The sequence below is a fragment of the Crocodylus porosus genome, unplaced genomic scaffold, assembly GCF_001723895.1.
Source record: "Crocodylus porosus isolate Cpor-Errol unplaced genomic scaffold, CroPor_comp1, whole genome shotgun sequence".
Lineage (NCBI taxonomy): Eukaryota > Metazoa > Chordata > Crocodylia > Crocodylidae > Crocodylus > Crocodylus porosus.
The window spans coordinates 7,374,636-7,397,801 of NW_017728927.1; the positions used below are offsets into that span (position 1 = coordinate 7,374,636).

Genomic DNA, 23,166 nt, shown 5'->3' on the forward strand with positions numbered 1-23,166 from the left:
TGGGACATTTTTAAGCGTCCTACCGTTTGGGGCAAGCTTGGTCTGCCAACCGGTGGGCACCAGCATGATGTGCCAGGCGGTGGGGCATGCGTGCATGTGTATATCACCACAACAAAGTGCATGTCTACATGTGCTTTTACATGCGTCGAAACTTAATGCGCATTTGTCTGATGTGCATTAAGGTGATTTAGACGCACGTCTACACATGCACATGCACATTAACACAGGTGTGAGGACTCACTTCGGATGAAATTATTTCCAAGTCAATCAACACACACCACGTTAATGCGCATTAGCACATCTACACATTTACAAATGCGATTTAGCTATTAGCGCATACATTTGATACCTGCTTTATGCCATTTTAAGGCACATTAAGGGCGCATGTATGTAGACATGCGCTCCTAATGCACCTTAAATCAGGCTAACGCACATTAAATGTTCACGTGTAGACACACCCAAAGACTCCAATTGAGATGGTCCTGGCCAACAGGGAACCCCGCTCCCACCCAATACTGAGCCAATTGGGTTAATGCTGAGTCTCTCTCAGCTGGAAGACACTTTCTGCCTATCTCATGACTCTCCCAGTGCAGAGTCTCTGTCCCACACCTTGCAGAAGTATTGCCCAGAGGCCTAGGTGTGGTCTCTTGCCTTTGGAGTGCAATAGTCCTCCCAGAGTGCTCAGTGAAGTCACTTACTCCAAACACTGGTGCTCATCATGACTCTACATTTCCCAGTTGCTCCCTACCCCGTTCCCAGTTGCTCCTTGTTCCTTCCCCTCTCCCTGAGCATGCATGCAAGAAGAGCCATTGCTCTTGGGGTGTCTGGAGCAGACCTGGTAGAGTTAGAGGTAGGCAACACATGTTTCCACAGTGCTTCTCATCCTGGCCACCCCCCTGCCCCCACCTTCAAGCAGATGGCTATTGGTAGCAGCCAGTAACACTGATAATTAGGGCTGCCCTGAGCCAGTACAAACACAGTCCCATGAACCAGAAGGAATCAAAGTCATGGCTTGTCGGATCCTGTCTCAGCCAAGTAGTGCAAATCAGTTACGGTCACATGGAGAGGTATGTTCCTCACTGCCAGCCCAGTAAAACACCGGCATCCAAACCCAAACGGAGATCTCAGACCCTAATGAGACCCAAGGCAGGATCACTGCCTCCTGCAGCTGCTAATCTGTGCCCCTTCCTGAGCCACGTGTGTTCACCGATAGCAGATCCCTGTGTCGGGTACCAGTGGGAATGGCGTAGGACACCGGTTGGTGACCTTCTCAGACCATGGGCAGGAAAAGGCACAGCTCATCAAAAGAAAGTGGGCACCAGGACCCATCTGCTACAGCCTGGAAAGAGACCCTGGAAAGCCCCCATTCCCACAAAAGCTCCCTGCTACCAAAACCCCAGGTCCACAAGCCAGATCCTGCCTGTGGGGTGTAGATCGCCGATCCCCGGTGTAGGGAAAACTCCTGCAAAAGCAATGATCCTTCTGGTGTTATCAGGCCTTTAGCCCATGGGATACATACGCCAAGTGCTGAACACTGAGCAGCAAACAGGAGACTTCCAGCTATGTATCAGGGGCTCCAATGATGAGCTACTATCTCAAGGACCAGTCCATACCCTACTAGCAGACTGCACACTGCAGGAACACACGTGCATCGTTTCCATCCACCCCCAGCCTGCTCATCTCCCTCTCAAGGGGCGTGTGTTGTTCTGAGTGACACAGAAACCAAGAGTCGCACAAACAGCGGTGCCTAGAACAAGCACCCCCGCCTGCTACACGCTCAAGCGAGACCATCTTTAAAGATGCGCCCATGTCAACACGTGACCTCAAGTCACGCAGAGGGGCAGACATATGAGCTTGCAGGCAAAGCAAGCCGGGCACAACCACAGGGGGGTTTTCTCATCAGTGATCGGAGGCTACAGAGGTGGATTTTCTCAAGCATGGTAGCATGCATCGCATTAGATGCACAACAGCTTGGGGATTAAGGGGAGCTAAAGGCATGCGCTGATGTAGCTGCTCAGTCCCTGGTATGCTACAGGGAGCTTTACTATGAAAATACCTAAGAGAACCGAGTCACAACAGGGCTGCATGTGCTGCCACGGTCTGTGGTCCCCAAATACCTACAAACTGCAGCGCTCAATGCCATTAAAACATTGCCATCCTGTTATTTAAAACGGCAGCCGGGCAGGATGAAGACTTGAATGGGCCAGACGGCCTTAAAGGAGTGAAACAGGTTTGCAAAGCAAAAAAGTTCAGCAAAGGCTTCCTTGATCCTTGCTGAATTCCAGCTCCTGGCCAGATCTTCCTTTTTATCCTGGGTTTGCATCTGCTCCTGCACATCCCTTTAGGTTGTGTGGCTTCCTCGGGTCCCACTGCTGCAGTCCAAAGCCAGTGTGATCACAAGAGCTGCCAGGGCACCATCTAGTGATGAAAGACCTGCAGCGCCCTGTCGAAGGGTGCTCCAGGCAGTAGGACACGCTGACTGCTATTAATTCACTTCAGGGTTATGTTCAGCTAAGAATTACCCAAAACGCCGTCAAAAACTAAAAACCAGAGTTAGACACGGATGGATAGAAGAGGGGGTAATAAAACAGCTCTCTCAAGAGAGAAAAGCTTTGGAATCTTGGACATTGTTAACCCGCGCGGGGCAAAACAGGCTAGAAACGCAGAAAGGTTTGACGGCATTGCAGAATCACCACCAGGCTGTATTCTTTGTCAAGCTTCTCTAAAAAAATTTAAAATCCCTCAGTGTTCATTAACTCAGTTTTCCATAAAACCTTTTAAAAAGACAAGCAGACAAAACGCAGCAAGGAAAACAGCGAATGCTCTGAGTGCTCCGGTCCCTTGGAGGGACCCTGCAAGTAGCTCAGTTTTAACACCTCATGACCCTGTAACAAAGCCCTTGGCCATCACATCCCTTCACCCTTATTCAGTGGCAAGCGCCACTTCTTCACCCCCTGCGCCGGACGATCATTAGAGTCAACAGGACACAGTGCCCAGGTGATTCCTCAAGAGCTGGGAACAAGGGGCAGGGGGAAGTGGGAAAGCAAAGCGGGTCCTGCCAGACATCCATAAGAGCCAGTTTTACCCCGCTCCCAATCAGGGATGCTCTTGAGCAAGGCTGCATCTCAGCCTCCTTCCAGGACTAAGGCTCATGGGATCAGGTCTGCTGAGGCCCACCTAATGGCTGATGCTAACGAAGGCTGCTATAGGTAGGGGGTCCGACCAATTTTCTGACACACGAGGGTGACTTTGGCATAGACTACGGAAGGCGCAGGCAGAGGCAGGGGTCAGGTCGATGAGTTGGAAAGAAATCCTCGCGGGCGCTCACATGCATCAGAGTTCGGTCCCGGATTTGAATCCATGGACGATTCAGGCTATGAAAATATGGCCTGGAAAAGTGCAAATGCGGCAGCAGCGCTGGGTGCTGGGGGGGGGCAGCGGGGTGAGGCAGGGCCTGCAGGAATTAAAAGTGGAGGTGTGGGTTTGCAAGGCATGGGCAAGGGCAGCTCTCATTCCAGCTCCCACTCCGCCAGCCACTGCTCGCACTTGGCTTGCTGCTCCTCTGTCCCCGGGCTCTGGGCTGGGCTCAGCCTCTCCTCTCCTCCATCTCTCAGCACGGCTTCCCGGCTCCCCTCCTCATCCCCTGCCTGGCTGGCCTTGTCCTTCAGCTCCTGGATCACCTCGTCCAGCTGGTGCATGATGCGGTGAGGGACCCAATGGCTGTCCATGGCAGTGACGAAGGGGTCGGGCGCGCAGACCTCAACGAGCTCCTGCTCAGTGGGGATGCGCAGGTAGTAGGCGTGTAGCATCATCCTGTACGGGTTGCCATCCTTCTTGAAGCTGTAGGTGAAGTCTCCCACGATGGCGTGGCCGATCGCGCTGCAGTGAACCCGGAGCTGGTGCGTCCGCCCTAAGGGGAAAAGGGGAATGAAGGTATAAAGCAGGCTGGTTGCAAAAACTGATATTCAACCCTTGTTTGAGGGCTCCTTATGCAGGGCCTTCATCATTTCCTAGCTCCCAGTAAGCTCGCGCTCCTGGTGCAGACCCAAAGTGCGGCTACGGGCCCGAGCCACAAAAGGAAAGTCTGATCCTGTGATCCATCTAGTGCAGGTCTTTCTAGCTTGCCCCACAAAGACTTTCTTTTCGAGTTGGAGCCGTAAGACCCACCTGCCCTGGCTGTTAGTCAGCAGAATGGCTCTATATAAGAAACACATTAAAGGCCCTGGCATAAGTACTTCCCTCTTATCTGCGCCCCTCGTTATAGAAAGAGAGGGACTGTATGTCGTCGCTGTAAATGTGTAACTGAAAACAGGAGCAACTCTGGGTGACCTTGTACAATGGCAGGCTTGCAAGGCCAGGTCGCATTGTTTTGTTGATTTAAACAGGAAAAGAGTTTGGCACAAAGTAATTGAAACCCATTACCCTAAGGAAGGGCACTCGCTGTCAAGAGTCGAAACCTAACTGAGAACGGATAACCTGATGACTGATAAACTGATAACCCTGGCCTAGTTAAACGGCTGTTCAACGGTGAATGGGGAAACTCCATATAATTTCTTCACTTAGCTGGAGGGGGAGGGGAGCCTTCATGATCAACCCTTTTCATCAAATCAAATTGTTGATATATGCAAGTCATTGGGGGCCGTCCGTCTATGATTGTAACCTGGGGAGGACTGGGGGAAATGAAAGACATGAGCACTAAGAACTCAACAGATCCTGGGGTCCAGCCTACGCTCAGCGTGCCCCCAGGGGGGAACATATTTTTGCAATCCCACAGCATGATCTGGATACCAGTCATGTTCACTTTCCAAAGATGTGATTATCTTAAGAAGAGGCAGGTGTGCTCTCACTCGATTCCTGGGCTGCATCCAACACAACACGCTCCCTTTGCCCTACGCCGTGGATAGAGGGCTTGCCTTCACGTTAAGATTTCACAGCCTGGCTCCTGGCATCATACAAACAGGTCCAGGTTAAGGTTGCTCCAGGCCTCTACCTGTCAGTGGCTGCAGCAGCACTTTGGTCACTGGGTCACCGCTGTACATCCCATGCTCGAGAACAACGAGCTCTGACTGGCAAGGCTTCGGGTTTTCACAGCCTGCAATGAGAGACAGGACGGGAATTCAGTTATTTTGATGATGGCTTCCAGTCCGGCAGCACAGACGATCGTAAGGACAGGGTAAGGAAAGGACCCAGGAGATGGCTCACCCGTTGTCCCTTCGATGCACATCATGTGGGTCAGGCCTTCTGTTGTGTTCTTCCCTATGGCATAACGGATTGTCGCCCTGCTTTCACTCACATGGCCCCTGACCTGTGGTGGAGAGAAGATAACGTCACATCAGGGGGACACGCTAATCTCCGAGAGTCAGCCAGAAACCCCTCCAGGTTGCTCAAAAGAAAACAAAACCCAGCCGCGCGATGTAATTTCATACGTGTCGACGTTCTACCCAATAGCAGGAAGAGTTTAAAAGTCACGCTGCGAGACAGTGAGTTGATGAACCACCGAGGATGTGTGAAACTCTCCACCAGGCACCGAAAAATGGGGTGGCTATTAAAACAGATCGCTGGGCATGACTTTATGCCTGTCATGAATGACACCCCCAATTTGCCCCCTACTACTCCTTCATCCTGGCCATCCTCTCTCCTCCACAAAAATGGGGGCTTACTACAGAAATCGCGCTCTCGTTTAAGGCAGCACGGTCTGAGCACCAAAGGACTTAAAATTGCAGGCCCTGATCCCGCACTGGCAAGGGTCTCAATGCGGAGCCCCTCTGACAACAGCTAACGTCTGTTGTAGGATCTGTCTCAGCACCTGTTGCCAACTTCGATGGAAGCCCAATTACACCGTTAATATGACACCTTTTGTCTACAGGGCTCACACAAAGAAAGCCCGGCCTCCAAGCAGCACCGGAGGTAACTAACTCCAGCATCTCAAGCACTGCATCTAGGACCAAGGAAACTAGCACGTGCCGCTCCTTGAATCAGCTGGACAGCAACAGCTTTTTGGCCATGATTCAAATCGGTTTTGTCTGAGAGATGACACCAAGCTGTGCTGACTTCATGTGTGCTCGTTTCCTCCTGTGGGATGGAGCGTATTGTGGGAATAAACATCATTTGTCTGCAAGTGGAGCTGCTTGCAGCTGTGAATTAATTGCCTGTGAATTGCATATGGCTCATATGCACAAGCCCCCACTGAAAACAAGGGGATCGCATTAGCTAGTGGGAAGGATTTCCTTGCTCAGCTGGGAAAAGCCATGGCATGGAAACTTTCCTTACAGAGTAGCCCTAGAGCAGATCTCTTCTTTCCAAACCACTTCTTCTCTTCCACATGTTTAAACCCACATGTGGAAGCACGGGAAATGACATGCATTTGTCTCAACCATGAAGAAGAGGGAATCCTGCTATATTCAGCAGCAAAGGCTAAACACAAGAGACTTGGGACATATTTATCCTGCCTGAGAAACAGCCCCAATTGCATTTATCAGTTAGAGATTAAAAACTCCAACTCATGGAGCAGGTGATGCGTATCCTGGGCACAGGTGGCCCTGGGACAGGAGATGAATGCAGACAGGTCACAGGAAGCCATCATGATCTGGAGCCTCATAGCTGAGTGTGCAGGGCCTGTCTTGTTGGTGGCTCCTTCCTTCGCGTGCAACAGATCTGGCTGAGTTTATGGCTCAGATGTGTGACTAGAGAGCCAAGGTAAAGGCTGAGATATGTTTTCCTCTGTGCTCAGGGTGGTGGTGAGAGACTGGGAGATGGATGAGGTCTCTAGGCCTCTGTGAGCTGAACAAATCATGGCGCAGTTACAAGGAGAAAGCACAACCATTTTCACTCTCCAGTGCACCTGAGCTGGTGCACAGCGAGCCATTGCCTCAGGGCCATGCTCTGACCTGCAAGAACTGGCACTAACCACTGCCTTCCAGTACCCTTAGTCCAGAAATGCTCTCAGCAGAGCTTCCCAAGCTCCTAGGAGGAAGGCTCAGAGAAACCTGGCCCCCAGAAAGCGTCAGGAAGTGGAAGGAGCCAAGCGTGAAAATCCTGTCTGCTGCATCATCTGGCTCTCCAGTGCTAGCTGGAGCTTCTGGTTGACTTCAAGCCCTTCATCCTCCAGGCTGCAGGTGAGGAGCTGTGAACCAGAAGCACATTCCCCATCCCACATGGCGCCTCTCACAGTCAATAGGGTGGAGAACTAACAATAGGCCTAAGTCCTCTGGGCCATAACATCACCCTTGAAAGGGCAGGATCCAGTTAACGCCCAGGTAGGATGCTACGGCCATAGGTGAGCATACGACGAAGAGGGCGTGCTTACCAGGGCAAGGTAGGCCTTGGTCACCATCCGCTCCTTAAAACACTTGTAGGCGCTCCCAGCCGCCGCTTTGTTGAGGGCTACGCAGAGCGCACCGCTGGTGGAGAAGTCCAGCTGGTGGCAAAACCTGGGAGAGACCAGAAAGCAGGAGGAGGTCACAACCCTTTTCCATTAACCCCACTAAAAACCACAGCGCTCTCTCTGGTCTGTGCAAAAGGAGCCCAGTGTAATGCACTCTGGAAGCACGGCCCACAGACGTCTTTGAGATCCCCGTGCTACAAAGCGTCCCTGCCAGCAGAGACCCAGCACCGGGCTGGGTTTCGTGCCAAGCCGGGGCAAGCCCCGACAGCTTGCGGAGGAGGTCTGTAGAGCCCTGACGATGCAAAGCCTCGTGTAAATGTTCACTAGTATTGTACTGGTCCCCTCTAAAGGGGACAGTGTTCATTCAGATTGTTTTTTTAAACCGAAACAGGTTCAAGCAATCCCAGTTGCTGGTACAACCCTCTTGAAGTGGGCTGGCTTGTCATTTTAAGTGTTTCTCACTCTCAGTTAGGTTTTCCTGATGCTTCTGACTCTGCAGCAAGCTGCTCCAGGCACACAGCTACATCACACTTGCTACATTCCTGCAGACCCCAGGTCCCTGCCCCCTGCGGCTGACTGAGACCCATGGAGTATTGTCTGGCTACGATAGAGCCAGCAGTTTGCCCTGTGTTTCAGGAGCAATTTTAGCTTTTTACTGCCTTTTCCCTCCCTTCTGGTTTCATGTAATAATGAGAAGGTTTGGGGGCAACAGGATCAGATACAAACAAGGCTGGAAGGGACCTCAATAGTTCATCCAGTCCTTCTCCCTGACCAAGGCAGGACCCCCAATACATAAGGCCTTTGAGACAGTATAGGCCTTCAATACAGTATCCCACCCCATACTGGAGAACAAGTTAAGAGCCTGTGACTCGGATGATTACAGAGTCCGGTGGGTGGCAAATTGGCCAGAGGATCGTACTCAGAGAGTGGCGGTGGACGGGTCAGTGTTGACCTGGAAGGACACAGGCAGTGGGGTCCCGCAGGGCTCGGTCCTTGGACCGATACTCTTCAATGTCTTCATCGGTGACTTGGACGAGGGAGTGACGTGTACTCTGTCCAAGTTTGCAGATGATACAAAACTGTGGGGAGCAGTGGACGCACCAGAGGGCGGGGAACAACTATAGGCAGACCTGGACAGGTTGGACAGATGGGCAGAAAACAATCGAATGTGATTTTACAAGGAGAAATGCAAAGTGTTGCACCTGGGGAGGAGAAATGTCCAGCATACCTGCCGCCTAGGAAATGACCTGCTTGGCCACAGGGCTCTTGGTCACTCACCTAAAGCCATAGTAGGTGTCTGGGTCGGCGAGCTCAGGGAAGCGGTACTTCAGCTGGCTCTGCAGGGTCAGCTTCTCGTACCACATCTTGCTGTCGATGCGGATGTCCCAGTGCTTGTTAACCACGATGAAGTTGGAGCTCTGGTACAGGATGGACAAGTTATCGATGCTGCCCGGCTCCATGGCCAAAGCCCTTAACAAGGGAAGAAACACAGCTGTGTTCACTGCCGGTGAGAGAAGCCTTGAAACAGCGCGGCAGCAACAGGGAGTCTAAAGGCAGAGGCTCTGTGTTGTCAGCTCGTTGCAATTCATTACCACTCATGCCATCCACGATATCTTACCTGCAGTCTTGGCTTGTGAAGGCACAGGATTTGGTGAGATTCCCAGCTTTTATTTAACAATCAAAAAGTGCATTTTTTTTAATTTCATGCTCAGAAAGAAGGACTGAGACTATAACAGCGACCCTAACATCTAGAAAGCTGCTCTCTGAACCTAGGGCTGCATGGCCAGGGAATATTTTTCCATTTTTTCTGTGATGGAAAGGGAGTTTCTACTAGGAACGGGGGTCTGACTAGCTGGCTAGAGTCTGTACCCAAATGGCTCTGGTTTGGTGTCTCTTGTTGCACTTCTCAGCTTTGTAGGGGACAGAGTCATTTTGTATTTCTCTTTCCCCTGTAATGTGCAAAGCAAATCCTCCAGCAAGCCTGAGATTTCAAAGAAGTTCCGAGGACGTATTTCACTCCTAAGGCAGGGACCCAGTGTGGCCAGGCTGCCTTCCCCTGTGCGCACTGAGTTTCTCTCCATCGGTCTGAACAGGCAGGGCACGTAAAAACAGGACAAGGGAGGCTCTTCTAACACCACCGCAACAGCAACTTGCACAGTGCTCACTGCCACAATACAAAAACAGAGAAAAACACATACACCCGCTTAATGGGGCTAGGTGTTTTTCTCTGTTTTTTGTATCAAAGCAGTGGCATCTCTCTGGGTCCCCTCACATTCGTCCAGCTGTTCCCCTCCCCGCTTTTGTACACGTGCGAGTCCTGGCTTCTCGACTGCAAGCTGCATAGGGCAGGGGCTGTCTTTGCTGTATTGGTACAGCAGCTTGCACTGCCATGACACAAAAAATAGAGACAAACACATAGATCCACCCAGCCCCATTCAGTAGGTGTATGTGTTTTTCTCTGTTTTTGTGTTGTGGCCAGCTGCTGTACGAACAGACTGACGGAGAGATGCGGCGCACATGGGATGAAGGCCGCCTGGCCACGCTGGCCAGCTGTGTCCTTGGACCCTCTTTGCAATCCCAGGCTTGCTTGGAGGATTTGCTTTGCACGTGCCAGGGGAAAGAGACCCACAAAATGACTCTGTCCCCTACAAAGTCGAGTAGCTACATGAGGACTTGACGGTGCTGTTGTGATACAACAGCTTCCCCATCCCCAGCTGTGTGCAAAGAGCCGTGAACCTGCGCACTGCTGCTTCCTCACCGTGCTGGGAACCTCGAAGCAATTCCCACGGGTCCTGGTCCCGGCCCTAGTGCAACGCACGCGGTTTGCTGGCACGAGGGCTCTCCCCCACGAGCTGCGGGAACGGCCCCCCGCATTTACTGAGCTTCCCGTCCAGCACTGATTGCGAGGGCAAGGATGCTCAACCCCAAATCTAGCCTTCATCTCGGCACAGGGCCACTGAACAAAACGGAGGAAGTGAGAGCGTTGAATGTCGTTACCTAGCCCGTCAACAGACTGAAGCGCGCGCCGAGATGGACGTGGCCGTGCAACTGGTTTCATTGATCTAGTGGAAGGACGTTGCAACAAAGGGAGACTAGAAAGAGCGAGGAGTAACATGGATTTTTTTTCTTTTTAATCCTTTCTGGATTTATAAGCTGGGGCTTGGCACTGGGCGGAGGACATCTCGGCACTGCTGGGTAACGAGTGCTAGAAACATTCGGGGTTTTAAATGACAGCTTCCGCCTGCTGTCAGAGCCCCGACGCGGTCTCCCACCCGCCACAGCGCCCAGCTCCTCTTGGGTCTCAATGACTGCGGAGGGCGAAGCCTGGGCCCGCGGCACGTGCCCGGGGCCCAGAGCCCAGGCGGATCAGGACCGCGACACAGGGGTGAACATCCCCCGGGGCTGGAAAACAGCATGCATTGCCCTCCAGTTTAATTTCAGGTTTTAAACGCTAGTAGCTTTACTAATGCCGCGGCCCGGGGCCTGGACGAGTCGGTTTCGGACGAGTCCCAGCCGAGCCGCACGCCGCTCGTCGACGCTGGAAGCGCGCGCAAACGCCGGGGCCGCGGCCGCGCCTGCGCACCGCTCGCTAGCGACGCCCGACGTTAGCGCGCGGCAGGTCGCGGCCTGTCGCGGCGCGTCTCCAGGGAAACGCGTTGCCCCAACCCCCCCGGCGCCGGGGTGAGGGCTCCGGCGCGGCACCGCCCCCCCCGTTCCCACATCGTTTGGCGCCCGGGGGGCGGCCGAGGGTTTCCCACGGGGCGGAAAGCGGGCGGTGACGTGTGGAGGGACCGGGGGGGGGGCACCGACCTGCGGCGCGGCTACATCGTCTCCAGCCCGGCGCGGCGCGGCGCAGCCAATCAGCGCCCGCCCCCGCGCCGGATGGAGCGTCGGCCGGAAGCGCGGGAGCCGGAGCCGGCGCGGGCGCGGGATGGAGGCCGCGGAGCTGCGCGGCCTGGAGGCCGCCTTCGAGGACCGCTTCGCCGCCGAGCTGGAGGTGCTGGCCGAGCTGGAAGGTGCGCGGCGGCGGCGGGCGGAGGAGCGCGAGTCCGCGCGGCAGCCCACTGCGGCGCCTCAGTGCACGCGTGTGCGCTCCGTGTGCGTGCACGTATGTGTCTGTGCATGCGTGCGTGTATCTACGCGCACACCTCCGCATGCGTGCGTGTATGTGCATGTGCGCCCGTGTGTGCGTGCACGTGCGTGTGCCTTTGCGTGTGCGTACTCACGTCTGTACGGATACGTACAGGTGTACATGCATGCCTGTATGTGTGTGCATGCCTGCGCCTGGGTGTGCATGCGTGCACGTGCAGGCATGTACATGCATGTTCACACGTGTGCATGTGCCCATGCGTGCGTGCATGTCTGTGTCCTTGTACGTGTACATCCATGTGTGCATCCAGCGGAGGGCAATGAAAATGGTTGGGGGCTGGGGGACAGGACTGGCGAGGAGAGGCTGAGGGAAATGGGCTGATTTGGCCTGCAGAAGGGAAGACCGAGGGGGAGTGAACAGCAGCCTTCACCTCCCTGCCGGGGGTGCACAGAGGATGGGGCTGGGCTGGTCTCAGTGGGGGCAGACAAGCAATGGGCTCAAGCTGCAGCAAGGGAGTTTTAGGGTAGATATCAGGAAAAACTTTCTCACGAGGAGGGTGGTGAAGCACTGGAAGAGGTTACCCGGAGAGGTGGTGGACTCTCCATCCTTGGAGGTTTTGAAGACCTGGGTAGACAAAGCCCTGCCTGGGATGATGCAGTTGGGGCTGGTCCTGCCTTGAGCAAGGGGTTGGACTAGATGTGACCTCCCGAGCTCCCTTCCACCTGAATTTTCTATGATTCTGAAGCATGTGTGCATGCACGTGTGTGTGCGTGTGTAAGAAAAGGGGACTTGCAGGTCTCTGTCAGTATATTAGAAAGGGAACGGGTGGGTCGAGAGCTCAGTCCCAGTCGCATCAATTGCAAAGAGGTGCTGATGACGATACCGAGGCTCAGTAATGTATCGGCAGTGGCGCTGGGTGTTGTCTGTTCTTTACCTCTCCTGGCAGCTTCCAACCGTAGTCACAATCTTCTCTGAGCCGGTCGACACATTAAAAAAATTGCATCGCATATTAATTTTTTCCCCCCACGTGTTTCCCACCAGAACTCAGGGTGCGTGTGCTTGGAGCAAGTGGTTGCGGTGGATTGTGCTTGCAGACGCATCGGTTTACACCAAATGCGTGGGTGGCACCAAGTCAGACGTGAAGAAGGGGCAGAATCGGTTCAAGTCGAGCTGAACTAAACCCCTGTTAGCACCAGGTTTAATGCTATGGGGACCTGCCCTAACATTGTGCCGTTTCAGGGCTGTTCCTCTAGGCACAACGGCCGCATAATCCCATTGTGCCTTTTTTTAACAAAAATCTTTTCCAGATGTCACATCTTGGATGCCGGCCCCCAAAATCTCCCAGTTCCGGAATAGAAAGCAGACATTTGACGAAGCCATCTCAGCTGGGGACGTAGTTAAGGACTCCGCTGCTCCGGCCTGCGAGACGCGCGAGGACAAGGACCCTCGAAACGCGGCGGGCCCGGCAGGGGGAGCGGGAGATGTGACGGCTCGGAAGCGGGTTCTGGATTGTAGCCGTCGTGCTTCGGAGGAGGAGGAGGCGGAGGAGCGTTCGGAGAGCTTGCTCCCTCAGGAGCCCGCGTCTGAGCTCAGTACGTTCGTCAACCGCTGTTATTCGTTAGCTCTGTATATACGCCCGCAAGCATCTGCCTTCACTTGGACTCTCCCTTTAACCTTCATTATGGGGTTAGCTTGGCTAACTTGGCAGGCGGACGTCTATCGTGCATCCATTCTGGAGCTGTTAAAAGGGGAAGAAGGTGCCTGCTTCCTCCTGGGTCGGTTTTGAAGCTTAGTTCCCTAATAAAACCCGTTGAGATCCCTAAGGGAGGAGCTGTGGGACTGTGTGACCTCCTGCCTGTACCGTGCTTGGATTGATGTTTCCTTCCCCATCCTTTGTTTCTCGCAGCACCCAAACCGAAACGTCGGCGGCTCGAAGCTGTGAAGAAGCTGAACTTCAGCGTGGAGGGTGAATTGGCTTCTGATTTCCCCCAGGATGACATCACCCCGCCTCCTTCCCCTGGGGCCGGCTCCAAGCCACCGAGTGCCAGGTTGCTCTCTGTTTTATTGCTACTCAGGCAGTCATTTTAAATCTGGGAGCTAAACTGAGTTTGGTAAATGGCTTGCATTCGCCAAGCCAGCGGGACAGGCTGCTTCGGCTCAGGGACTGGAATAGCAGGAGGTGTCTCCTAGCTGAGCTTGCATGGCCTGCTCGTTGCAGCGGTATCAAACGCCTTATTTGGAGACCCTTATGGTAACGGGCTCTGAGGGCTGCAACGATGGGAAGCGCTGCAGGCCGAGCATTGTGATACGGGAAGGGGAGCTGTAGGACTAGGACCTGCGAGGGGATACGTGCAGGCTGCGAGCGCAGGGGTCGAGGCAGGGACTCTTGAGGAGGGGCCAAGAGTCGAAGCATGTCAAAGCCCCGTGCGCAGGCTCTCATTAAGGGGCGAGGCCATTTCATGCACTTTAGCTTAATCCTCCCCAGATTAAATTACAGCTTTAGTCCTGCATGACCTGGGGGCAGATTAACATGCTTCAATTTATGGGTGTTGAAACTTCAGATGCCTTAGGAAGGCCTGGGCCACCTGACTGCGGCTTCTGGCATTTTGGCTCGTCGCGTGAAGTCAGTTTTGGCAGACAGTTGGTCTCACGGGCTCTCTCTGGCACCTGCCACAGGAGCCCAAACTTCCTGAGTCCGGGTAGCCTGGAGCTGAGCGACGTGGCTCCACTGCGATTGACGCCGCCACTCCCCGAGCGCAACCTCAGTCGTGTCCTCAAGCGCCCCCCCATCCTGGAGGACTACGTCAACGTGACGTCAACGGATGGCACCAGAGTCTTCATGGTGCTGAGGGAAGATTGCACCCGGACAGGGGTAGAGGTAAGACCAGATCACCACAGACCGCGTGCGGTGAGGAGCTGCGCTGAATTGCACGGTTTTCCCATCATAGTTGGGTCATGTGAAGTCGTGACCAGCAAAACTCCTGGGGTGAGAGTTGAGGCTTCTCGGTTTAGCTCGCGTTGATGTAGGAGGTGTAGCAGAAAACCCCCTTGTGTTGTCATGTGCAGCCCCTCTGCTTGCGAGCCCTGCCAACACAGCCAGGCCCTGCAGTGTAGATGAACCCAGGGTTTGCCTTGTCCTGTGAGCTCTGATTCAGTGATGGGAGCTGGGTAACTCCTACAGTCTCTAACCTAGAATCATAGAAATTCAGGTTGAAGGGAGATCAGGAAGTTGCATCTAGTCCAACCCCCTGCTCCAAGCAGCACCAGCCCCAGCTACATCATCCCAGCCAAGGCTTTGCCTAAAAACCTCCAAGGATGGAGACTCCACCACCTCTCTGGGTGACCTGTCCTAATGCTTCACCACCCTCCTAGTGAAAAAGTTTTCCCTAATATCCAACCTAAATATCCCTTGCTGCAGCCTGAGCCCATTGCTCCTTGTGTCATCTGTCCCCACTGAGAACAGCCCAGCTCCATCCTCTTTTGAACCCCCCTTCAAGCTGCTATTCAATCCCCTTTTAGTCTTCTCTTTTCTAGACGAAATAAGCCCAGTTCCCTCCGCCTCTCTTCGTAAGTCATATGCCCCAGCCCCTGAACCATTTTCATTGCTTTCTGCTGGACTCTCTCCAGCGTGTCCACATCCTTTCTGTACTGCGTGGCCCACAACTGAACGCAGTACTCCAGATGTGTACTGTGGAGGTCTCTGAGAGTTGTGTATGTGTTTATGCTTTGCATCTCTGCGCTGAAAAGGGTGCGCCTGGTCTCTTCTCATCTTTTGCAGCTCCCAGGCTCTCTGGGCTGGAATACGCACAGACCGCTTCACTTACTGGGAGTACCTTTTTCCTACCTAAAGGAGCAAGTGTACGAAGAGGTATTGTACCCAAATCCCATTCCCATCTCTCTGTGATTCTATGACTTGCAAGTAAAATTCAGGCTGGAAGGGACCTTAGGAGGTCACAACGAATCCAGCCCCCTGCTCCAAGCAGGACCAGCCCCAACTACATCATCCCAGACAAGGCTTTGTCTTAAAAACCCCCAAGGATGGAGAGTCCAGCACCTCCCGTCTGTCTTCTCACAACCAGGTTGCTTCCATAGCGGGCAGAAACCAACCAGATTGGGAATGGGTCTGGAAGGGGCCTGCGGCGTGGTGCTGTGTACCCACGCAGACCCCTCGGATATATTTGCCCTGGATATACTGGACTCCAAACCTAGATAAAGACCCTTTGAAAACTGGGCCCCGGATGGGATTAGCCAGGACTGGTATGGTCTGTGAGATGAAACGTTTCAGTAGACGGAGTCTTATTATTTTTTTTAAATTGAGGAAAAGGAAGTCTCCGCAGTATGATCCTTGCTCCTTTCCCCTCGGCCCCTCAGAGACGAGCAGCATCAGCTGTCAAATCCCGAAGTCACTTGCTATGTCACCCCATTTGTGTTTCAGCATCACCAGCGGGTGTTGGAGGCTTCGCAGCAGCTAACAAGGCTGCTAGCCAGGTGGGTGGCTCTGGTGCTTCTCCTCTTATGCTTGCAGTTGAGCATTGTGGCAGGGTGGGACTCCTGGCACTGCGGGTGGAAGGAGGGTCTTGGAGGGTGGGAACATCTTAGCTGAGGTCTCTGTGGGTGATCCTAACACAACAGGCATGCAAAGATGCACACAGTGCATCACAGCTCTCCAGATGCTGCAGCTGTTTCATGTCGCGTAAACATCTGGATCTTCTCAGAACAGGAGGGGTGGCTCTGCCAGGCTGTGACCTGGAGCAGTCGTTGCACAGGGGGGAGAGGGGCAACTCGCTGCCCCCAAATGTATCCTTGTTGAGTCCCTCTCCTGTCACGTTAGTGCAGCTTTTAATCTTCCTTTTCTGTGTGATCTACCCAGGATGGGACTTTTAATTATAGGTGACAGTGGAGAGCCTGGTTTGTCTTCTGCTCCCTGGGCTGGGCTAGCTTGGACTTTTATCTTTGCTTTTGATTATTGCAGTCGTCTCGACGACAGCGCTGGCGTGCCTGAAAATGAGAACTCGGAGCCCAGCGAGGAAGCAGACCTGGCCAACGAGGAGGAGGAATCCACCCAGCACTGCCTTTGGGTCGATAGATTCACTCCCCGACATTACACGGAGCTGCTCAGCGATGACGTAAGCTGCTTAGAGCAACGGGACCGGGATCTTTGTCATTAATAACCGTTCTCTAATCCTCTGGGAGTCCTGGTGCCATGTTCTTACCTGACCTATGACTTGCTCCTTAGAAACTGCGACAAGCCTCCCGTAGGTGATACAGGCTAGAAAGGTAAAGGGGTGTGTGTGTGTGCATGCTCTACAAACCTCTGCAAACCACTGTCTTATCTGTTCAAATATTCATGTTGCACATACACACATCCACTCCAGCCTAGATTTGAGGTCCCTAAACAAGTGTGTGTTAAGCCCCAGAGAAGGATGCTTCTGGCTCTGCTGAGCTGGAGTCTCCCTTGCAGACCTCTCTGCTTCTTCCTCAGTTGTTCCGCTCGCTAGTCTGGGGGTCGGACTAGATGATCTACTCAGATCCCTTCCGACCCTAGAAACTATGAAACTTGGATACTGCCACTCAATGTCCTGTTCCTCTTCTCCTCCCACATCCAGTACACGAATCGGTGCCTTCTGAAGTGGCTCAAATTGTGGGACACGGTGGTTTTCGGGAGGGAGAAGCCGGAGAAGAAGGCGAAGCCGAGTGAGAAGGGCCGGCCCCCGCTCAAGCAGCTGAAAGAACAGCAGAACAAATGGAAGAGCAAAACCCAGGTCACGGAGGAGATTTTGGAGGCTGAGCTGGACCCTCACAAGCGCCCCAAGTATAAGGTGACGTGTCTTGGCCTGAGTCTCCCCCCAGCCAAGCTTCCCCAGACATTTGAATTGTGTTTTTAGTGCTCAAGGGGGCTTCTTGGGTTTTGCTTGCCTCCTCTTTATTTGCATTTTTATTTTGCGAACTTAAACCATGGGGTAGTTGTGGGGGGGGGGTAGGAGGGAAGGATCTTATTCCAGGTATGGAGAGGTTAAAGGGGCTCGCTGCAACTGAGGAAGTGCTTGCTTACTTCTGACACCCTTGTCCACTATCGGGCGATGTCAGGTCACACTCACGTCAGCTCACCAGCCAGCGTGGAGCAGTGGGTGGCGGACGACAAAATTACACGCCTGTCTTATTGTACAGGCTCGGTTCTCACCACTTAACGGCTTGGAAATGGGAAGCGAGTCTAGGCGCTGCACGGCAGAGCAGCACATTAACGCCTGCGGTTTCTGCAAGCTTGGGCTCTGCCAAAGGCCGCTTCAAATAAGTGTACGTCCCCGGGTTCGTTCACCCATGTGCTCTGCTGGCTTAAACTGATACCCCTCTCGTTTTTACGTATGATAAATGGAGCTTGCCTTGAAGTGCAGTCAAGCCCTTTCTGATATAACGCTCGGTTGCTTGTAAACGTAGCTGCCACCCATTGTTTAAGACTGTTGCCCAGCCATGTGGGACAGGAACTAAAGGATCCTGTGCCTAGTTGAAATGTCAGAAGAAGGTCTTGTGACCCCAGCTGGGATTTGAGCCGGGGGCCAGGCTTGCTGCTTCAGAAAGCACTGGAGGGGCTTAGTGTCAAGAAGTGCCAGGAGCCCGGGGAAGATGAGGCAGCTGTTAGAGGAGAAGTAGTATGGGGCTCCGGAGCTGTTCCCCTTTCCAAGGGAGACCTGTCTGGAGAGCGAGCCGACGGCTGCACGCTTGCTGAGCATCGCTCTCTTGCCCCCCATTTGCTGCAGGTAGCGTTGCTGTGTGGCCCGCCGGGCTTGGGGAAAACCACGCTGGCCCACGTTATTGCCAAGCACGCTGGCTACAACGTGGTGGAGATGAATGCTAGGTGAGTATTTGGCTCCATCCCCGGGGTGGGGGCCCAAACCTGGACCCCGCTTGCCTGGGCTGTCGGCCACTCCGAGCCCCTTTGTGTTTCAGTGACGACCGCAGCCCGGACGTCTTCAAAACCCGTATTGAAGCTGCCACACAGATGAAGTCCGTGCTGGGGGCCGACGAGAAGCCCAATTGCCTGGTCATTGATGAAATAGATGGCGCGCCCATTGTAAGCCCGGCTCACCTACCGGGGGTCTGGGCAACAGGGGTGTCCGGAGGAGGCGATGAAGTGTCTGGGGCTCCTCACAACATTGCCTGAGCAGGAAATAATGTACTAACCTATTGCCATGTTTGTGAATAGCAACTGTTTACTTTTTTTTCAGGCCTCAATTAACGTGCTGCTGAGCATCGTCAACCGTAAGGATGCGGAGCCAGAGCCGACAGCCAGCACCAGCGGGGCAGGTGGCAAGAGGAGGCGGCGAGAAGGCGGCCTCTTGTTACGGCCCATCATCTGCATTTGCAACAACCAGTTAGTATCTCCCCCAGGTTTGCACCCATGCGCAGAGGTTGGGAGCCAGGAGGTTTGGTTTTGCTTGTATTTCTTCTTCTTGGCACCTCGGTTTTGGGGCTGCCATGGTGTGAGCGTGAAGGCGGTGCGGGGCTTGCTCTGTCAAAGCAGTGCCCCCTCCCTCTCTCCAGTCCTACAACTCTTTTCTTCCTCCACCTGCTCCATTAGTCTCTAATGCTGACTAAGAGAGATCCTGGCAGGCTCTGGCTCTCTGCTCAGGCCCATAAAAAGTATTGCTTTATGCATAGCCACCGGCACGACTCCCTAGAGAAGGCTCCTTGTGAAAACTCCCTTTATTTACTCTTCCTTAGTTACCAAGTCAGCTGTGTGCCCCCGTACATGCAAGCAAGCGCCTCGACACGTGTGCTGCGGTGCACACCTCAGTCCATCTCGGTAGGGTGGCGGGGGGATGATGTCTCGCTGTATCCCCAAGGGGATGGGTCCAAACCTTGCTCTGCATTCGTGCCAGAAACCACCCCTATCAACCCAGGTGCCTGGCTTCCTTACTTCCTCTTGTGCTGCTGGCAGACATTGGCAGCTTCACCGTGCCAGCCTGGTTCAGGAAGACCTTTGCCCTACTGGCAAAACGTCCATTGTTGCTAAGTTTTCAAGTCAGATCTGTTTTCTTTTTTTTGCACTCGTTGCTCGAGTAATCCTTCAAGGCTCATCTCTGTCTCTCTGCCAGGTACGTCCCCTCTCTGAGGCAGCTGAGGCAGCAGGCTTTCCTCTTAAACTTCCCCCAGACTGCGCCCTCCAGACTGGTGCAGCGGCTCTGCGAGGTGTGTATTGGCCCAGAGCACTTCTCCCAGACATGGCCCAAGGGGGGATGGGAGCTGACTCCCCGGCTTCCCTCTTCTGCAGATTGCCCTCCGGCAGGGCATGAAGGCAGACGTGGGAGCGCTTACGGCGCTGTGCGAGAAGACGGAGAACGATATCCGGTCCTGTATAAACACCCTGCAGGTACAGCGGAGCTCGCACGGGTCTTCTCCCTCCCCAAATCCCGCCCTGCCCTGACTTGCTTTGCCAAAGCTGCCCCTAAAGGGACCAGTTGTTAATGGGCCGTTGCTGGCTGGGATAGACCCTCTTTTTCACTCCAGACTTGACCTGGATTCAGGCAGGCGACTTGGAGGGCAGGTGTTATGGCTGGTCCCCAAAGCGTCTGTCCAGCTGGATGTCCTCAGGCATCTGTATGAAGTCAGCCTCCATTTTTCCTAGCACAGCTGTGAATGAATGGTCAAGCACTATCCAAAGCCTCTCCTCCCTTCCCCACCTCCTGTTATCTTTCCCCCCCCGACCCCGTGTTCTTCAGTGCATGAAATCTAACTTCTGCGTTGCGTTCCAGTTCTTGCACGGCCGGGGCAAGAAGGAGCTGAGCGCGAGGATGGTGCAGACGATGAAAATTGGCTTGAAGGACCAGAACAAGGGGCTCTTCTCCATCTGGCAAGAGATCTTCCAGCTCCCCAGGATTCAGAGGTGCGAGCCAATGTTGGTTAGGTCACCAGCCCATGCAGAGCAGAACCGTGTTGCAAACAGACTCTCCCGGGTCCCATGCATGTAGTTCAGGGGACCACTGAGGCTGTGGAAAGGAGCAGCTGCTTGCATTTTACTTGCCGTGGGGAAATCAGAAACTGCTGCTGTGATGCTCGGGCCGTGCTTCATGCGTTGCAGCGTGAAGGACTTTGTTTCAGCAGCTCTAGGGGTGCTTGTCTGTTGTCTTGTTTCGCCTGCAGCATTGGCTGTAGCGGTGTCAAAACTCGCCCATCTATTCTGTATGGCCTGAATGTATTACCACTAGAACACTTCACCCTTTGGGTGGGCGGCTGTTGCTCGTTCGTGCTCTTTGACATCATGCCTTCTCTCCCCTCCCAGACACAGAATAGGAATGGACCCTTTTGTGCCAAACCAGATCCTCCTGGGAGGTGATGACGGCTTGTTGAATGTGACTGGGGGCAGGACTGGTCTTAACACCTCATCTCAAAGGTTCCTGCGCATCCTGCATCTCGCCACCACCTCTGGGGAGCACGAGAAGCTCACTCAGGTACGGCAGCCTCCCTGGGAAAACCAGGGGTCTCTGACTCCCCTCCGGTGTCTGCCACCCTGAAAACTGGCTAATGCTCACACTGGATGGCTTGTTGGGCAGTTTTAATGCATCAATAAGGGCCCTATACCACACATTCAAATTTAAAGCTGGATAGACACTGCCTATAAGGTTGTTCCACATTTTTAAGAACTAACTTTGTGGCTGGTGGCCTCTTTATTGCTGGATGGACGTTTTTATGCGGTGGCAATTACTTGGCACGTGTGGCCGGTCTAAATTTATTGCATGATTAAACGGTTAATGGCATAATACATGTAACGTGGGGCAGGGGCCGGTGGCTCTGGTGGCAACAACTGGACCCCACTGGGATCTCGTAGCTCCTGTTGGGGTATGTCATGAAGTGGCAACCTCGCTCCTCTGTTCTGCGCAGCTTCAGCTCGGCCTTGACTTCTTTCTAAGCCACCCCAATGGGAGAGGTAGCAAACCCTTGTCCTTATTCTACACAGGGGGGCAAAAAAGGAAGAGAAGAGTTTTTTTGCATGCATTTTTGCTTTGCTGCTCTATGCCAGCAGGACGTGTGGCCCTATAGGAACATGCGCTAGCATCTGCAAGCTTTTGGGTGACTCTAAACACGTCCTTTGAGAATTGGCATTATTTTTGGCCAAGACCCTCAGCAACATGGGCGAGATGCTTGTTTTTTGGGGACATGCTGATTGGTTCCAGTACCCATTTAGGGATTAATCTGTGGAGACTGCGACAGCAGCTGTAACGATTTGGGTGGAAGCGGAGCTTTACCTTGAGGCCCTTGTTTGTAAATGAAGTGGCTGTGGTTTTAAATGCATTCAGTCCCCGGCTGCTGCCAGTGCTAGAAAGGGGGAGGTGGATGTTTCCTTTCAGTGGCAGGGCAGACACATGCTGCTGGCAGCCCTGACAACTTCGCCTCACTTGGATTTGTTGGGTTTGTTCCTTTTGAAAGTATTCAGGCTGGCGTTGCGGGGGGGGTGGGGGAGTGCCTGTCTTACAGGAGGCGGCGATAAGACTGAGCAAACCGAGTTGCAGCCAGAGGAAGGCTGGGGGGGAAGTGGGGTGGATATGGTTGGAGTCTATAAATATGCAAGGGGGTAGATGCTATGGGAGCTGGAGGACGGGGTTGGCATGAGGAAAATGGGGTGTAAACTGGGGATGCAGAAAGTTAGAAGGTGTCTGACTACAAGGGGGTGACGCTGGCCTCTGACCCAGGTCGCTCCTGCTTGTTGGACATCTCGGATGCACCACACCATCCCAGAAGGCAGAGGGGGGGACTGCTGCACTCGTGCAAGCAGCATCGGCTCTGGGTCATAATGTGCAGCGGTGTGGCGGAGTCCTCCATGAAGCCTAGACTCGCAGCCCGCAAGGGAGAGGCCCTCTGGCCAAGGGTGCTGCGTAACCCTGCTCCGTGCTGCTCCTGCCAGGGCCTGTTCGACAACTTCCTGAACATGAAGTTGAAGGATTCCAGTTTTGGCTCGGTGTGCGCGGCCCTGGAGTGGCTGGGCTTCTCCGACGTCATGAACCGCGCCGTCCTGCATGGCCAAAACTTCCAGCTCCTGAGATACCTGCCCTTCCTCCCCGTTGCCTTCCACCTGCTCTTCGCTTCCTCCAGCATCCCCAGACTGGCCTATCCCAACAGCCAGCATGAGGCAAGTACCAGGGAGTGAGGTCTGTGCTATGGGGTGGGAAGCCTGTAACCAGTGTGATGTGGTCACTGTCACGTCATCAGTCTGGGATCAGGGCGCAGGTTTGGAGTTGGGGTCTTGGAGGTCTTGCCTCGGGGTATCAAACACAGTCTGAGCCCAAGAGCTCGCGGCATTTCTGCTGTGTCTCCCTACCAGGCCCTGACCAAACTGAACCAGATGCAAAACCTCATCCTGTCCATGATCTCGGGGATCACGCCCAGCTCCCGGAGCCGCGCAGGGATGCAGCCCCTGGTCCTCGAGGTGCTGTGTCTGCTCCTGGATATCATCTCCCCCAAGCTGCGGCCGGTGAGTGGTCCCTGCTGGGGCTGGGTGTCTGGGAAGGGAGGGGGTGCCCCGTGTCCTTACAGCATTCGCCTATGCTTTGCAACATGCCCCCAACCCAAAATGCTGAATAATTCACCCCAGCAGAGCAGAAATGGACTGAGATGGCTCCGTAGATCCAGGTGTCTCAAACACACAGGAACATCACAGTCCTGGGTGCAGAGGCTGTAGGAGAAGCTGCTATCCCCTGTG

General features: G+C 54.0%; 2 protein-coding genes across 4 annotated transcripts in view; one reads left to right on the forward strand and one right to left on the reverse strand.

Annotated features, from left to right (window-relative positions):
- Positions 1 to 11,255, reverse strand: part of RPUSD1 (RNA pseudouridylate synthase domain containing 1) — a 20,679-nt gene extending 9,424 nt beyond the window's left edge. The window contains exons 1-6 of one of the 2 annotated variants that reach the window (XR_002102328.1): positions 11,195 to 11,255; positions 8,663 to 8,854; positions 7,307 to 7,430; positions 5,203 to 5,305; positions 4,991 to 5,092; positions 1,390 to 3,910 (exon numbers count right to left, since the gene is read on the reverse strand). Coding sequence is in view for 1 of the 2 variants with exons in the window: in XM_019541894.1 (XP_019397439.1) it covers positions 3,510 to 3,910; positions 4,991 to 5,092; positions 5,203 to 5,305; positions 7,307 to 7,430; positions 8,663 to 8,844 (912 nt within the window). In the remaining variant the exon portion in view is untranslated. Of the gene's footprint in view, positions 1 to 8; positions 3,911 to 4,990; positions 5,093 to 5,202; positions 5,306 to 7,306; positions 7,431 to 8,662; positions 8,855 to 11,194 lie in introns of those variants that run through there. The other variant, XM_019541894.1, reaches the window with a different exon arrangement.
- A 13-nt stretch (positions 11,256 to 11,268) lies between these two features.
- The window catches only part of CHTF18 (chromosome transmission fidelity factor 18), a 33,172-nt gene continuing 21,274 nt past the window's right edge, over positions 11,269 to 23,166 (forward strand). Inside the window, exons 1-17 of one of the 2 annotated variants that reach the window (XM_019541892.1) lie at positions 11,269 to 11,400; positions 12,782 to 13,066; positions 13,381 to 13,522; positions 14,151 to 14,352; positions 15,253 to 15,342; positions 15,910 to 15,962; positions 16,447 to 16,600; positions 17,081 to 17,293; positions 18,230 to 18,327; positions 18,420 to 18,543; positions 18,698 to 18,843; positions 19,568 to 19,661; positions 19,744 to 19,842; positions 20,225 to 20,355; positions 20,752 to 20,920; positions 22,372 to 22,596; positions 22,789 to 22,938. In XM_019541892.1, coding sequence (XP_019397437.1) covers positions 11,316 to 11,400; positions 12,782 to 13,066; positions 13,381 to 13,522; positions 14,151 to 14,352; positions 15,253 to 15,342; positions 15,910 to 15,962; positions 16,447 to 16,600; positions 17,081 to 17,293; positions 18,230 to 18,327; positions 18,420 to 18,543; positions 18,698 to 18,843; positions 19,568 to 19,661; positions 19,744 to 19,842; positions 20,225 to 20,355; positions 20,752 to 20,920; positions 22,372 to 22,596; positions 22,789 to 22,938 — 2,460 coding nt within the window. In that variant the 5' untranslated portion in view covers positions 11,269 to 11,315. The remainder of the gene's footprint in view (positions 11,401 to 12,781; positions 13,067 to 13,380; positions 13,523 to 14,150; positions 14,353 to 15,252; positions 15,343 to 15,909; positions 15,963 to 16,446; positions 16,601 to 17,080; positions 17,294 to 18,229; positions 18,328 to 18,419; positions 18,544 to 18,697; positions 18,844 to 19,567; positions 19,662 to 19,743; positions 19,843 to 20,224; positions 20,356 to 20,751; positions 20,921 to 22,371; positions 22,597 to 22,788; positions 22,939 to 23,166) is intronic. The other variant, XM_019541893.1, reaches the window with a different exon arrangement.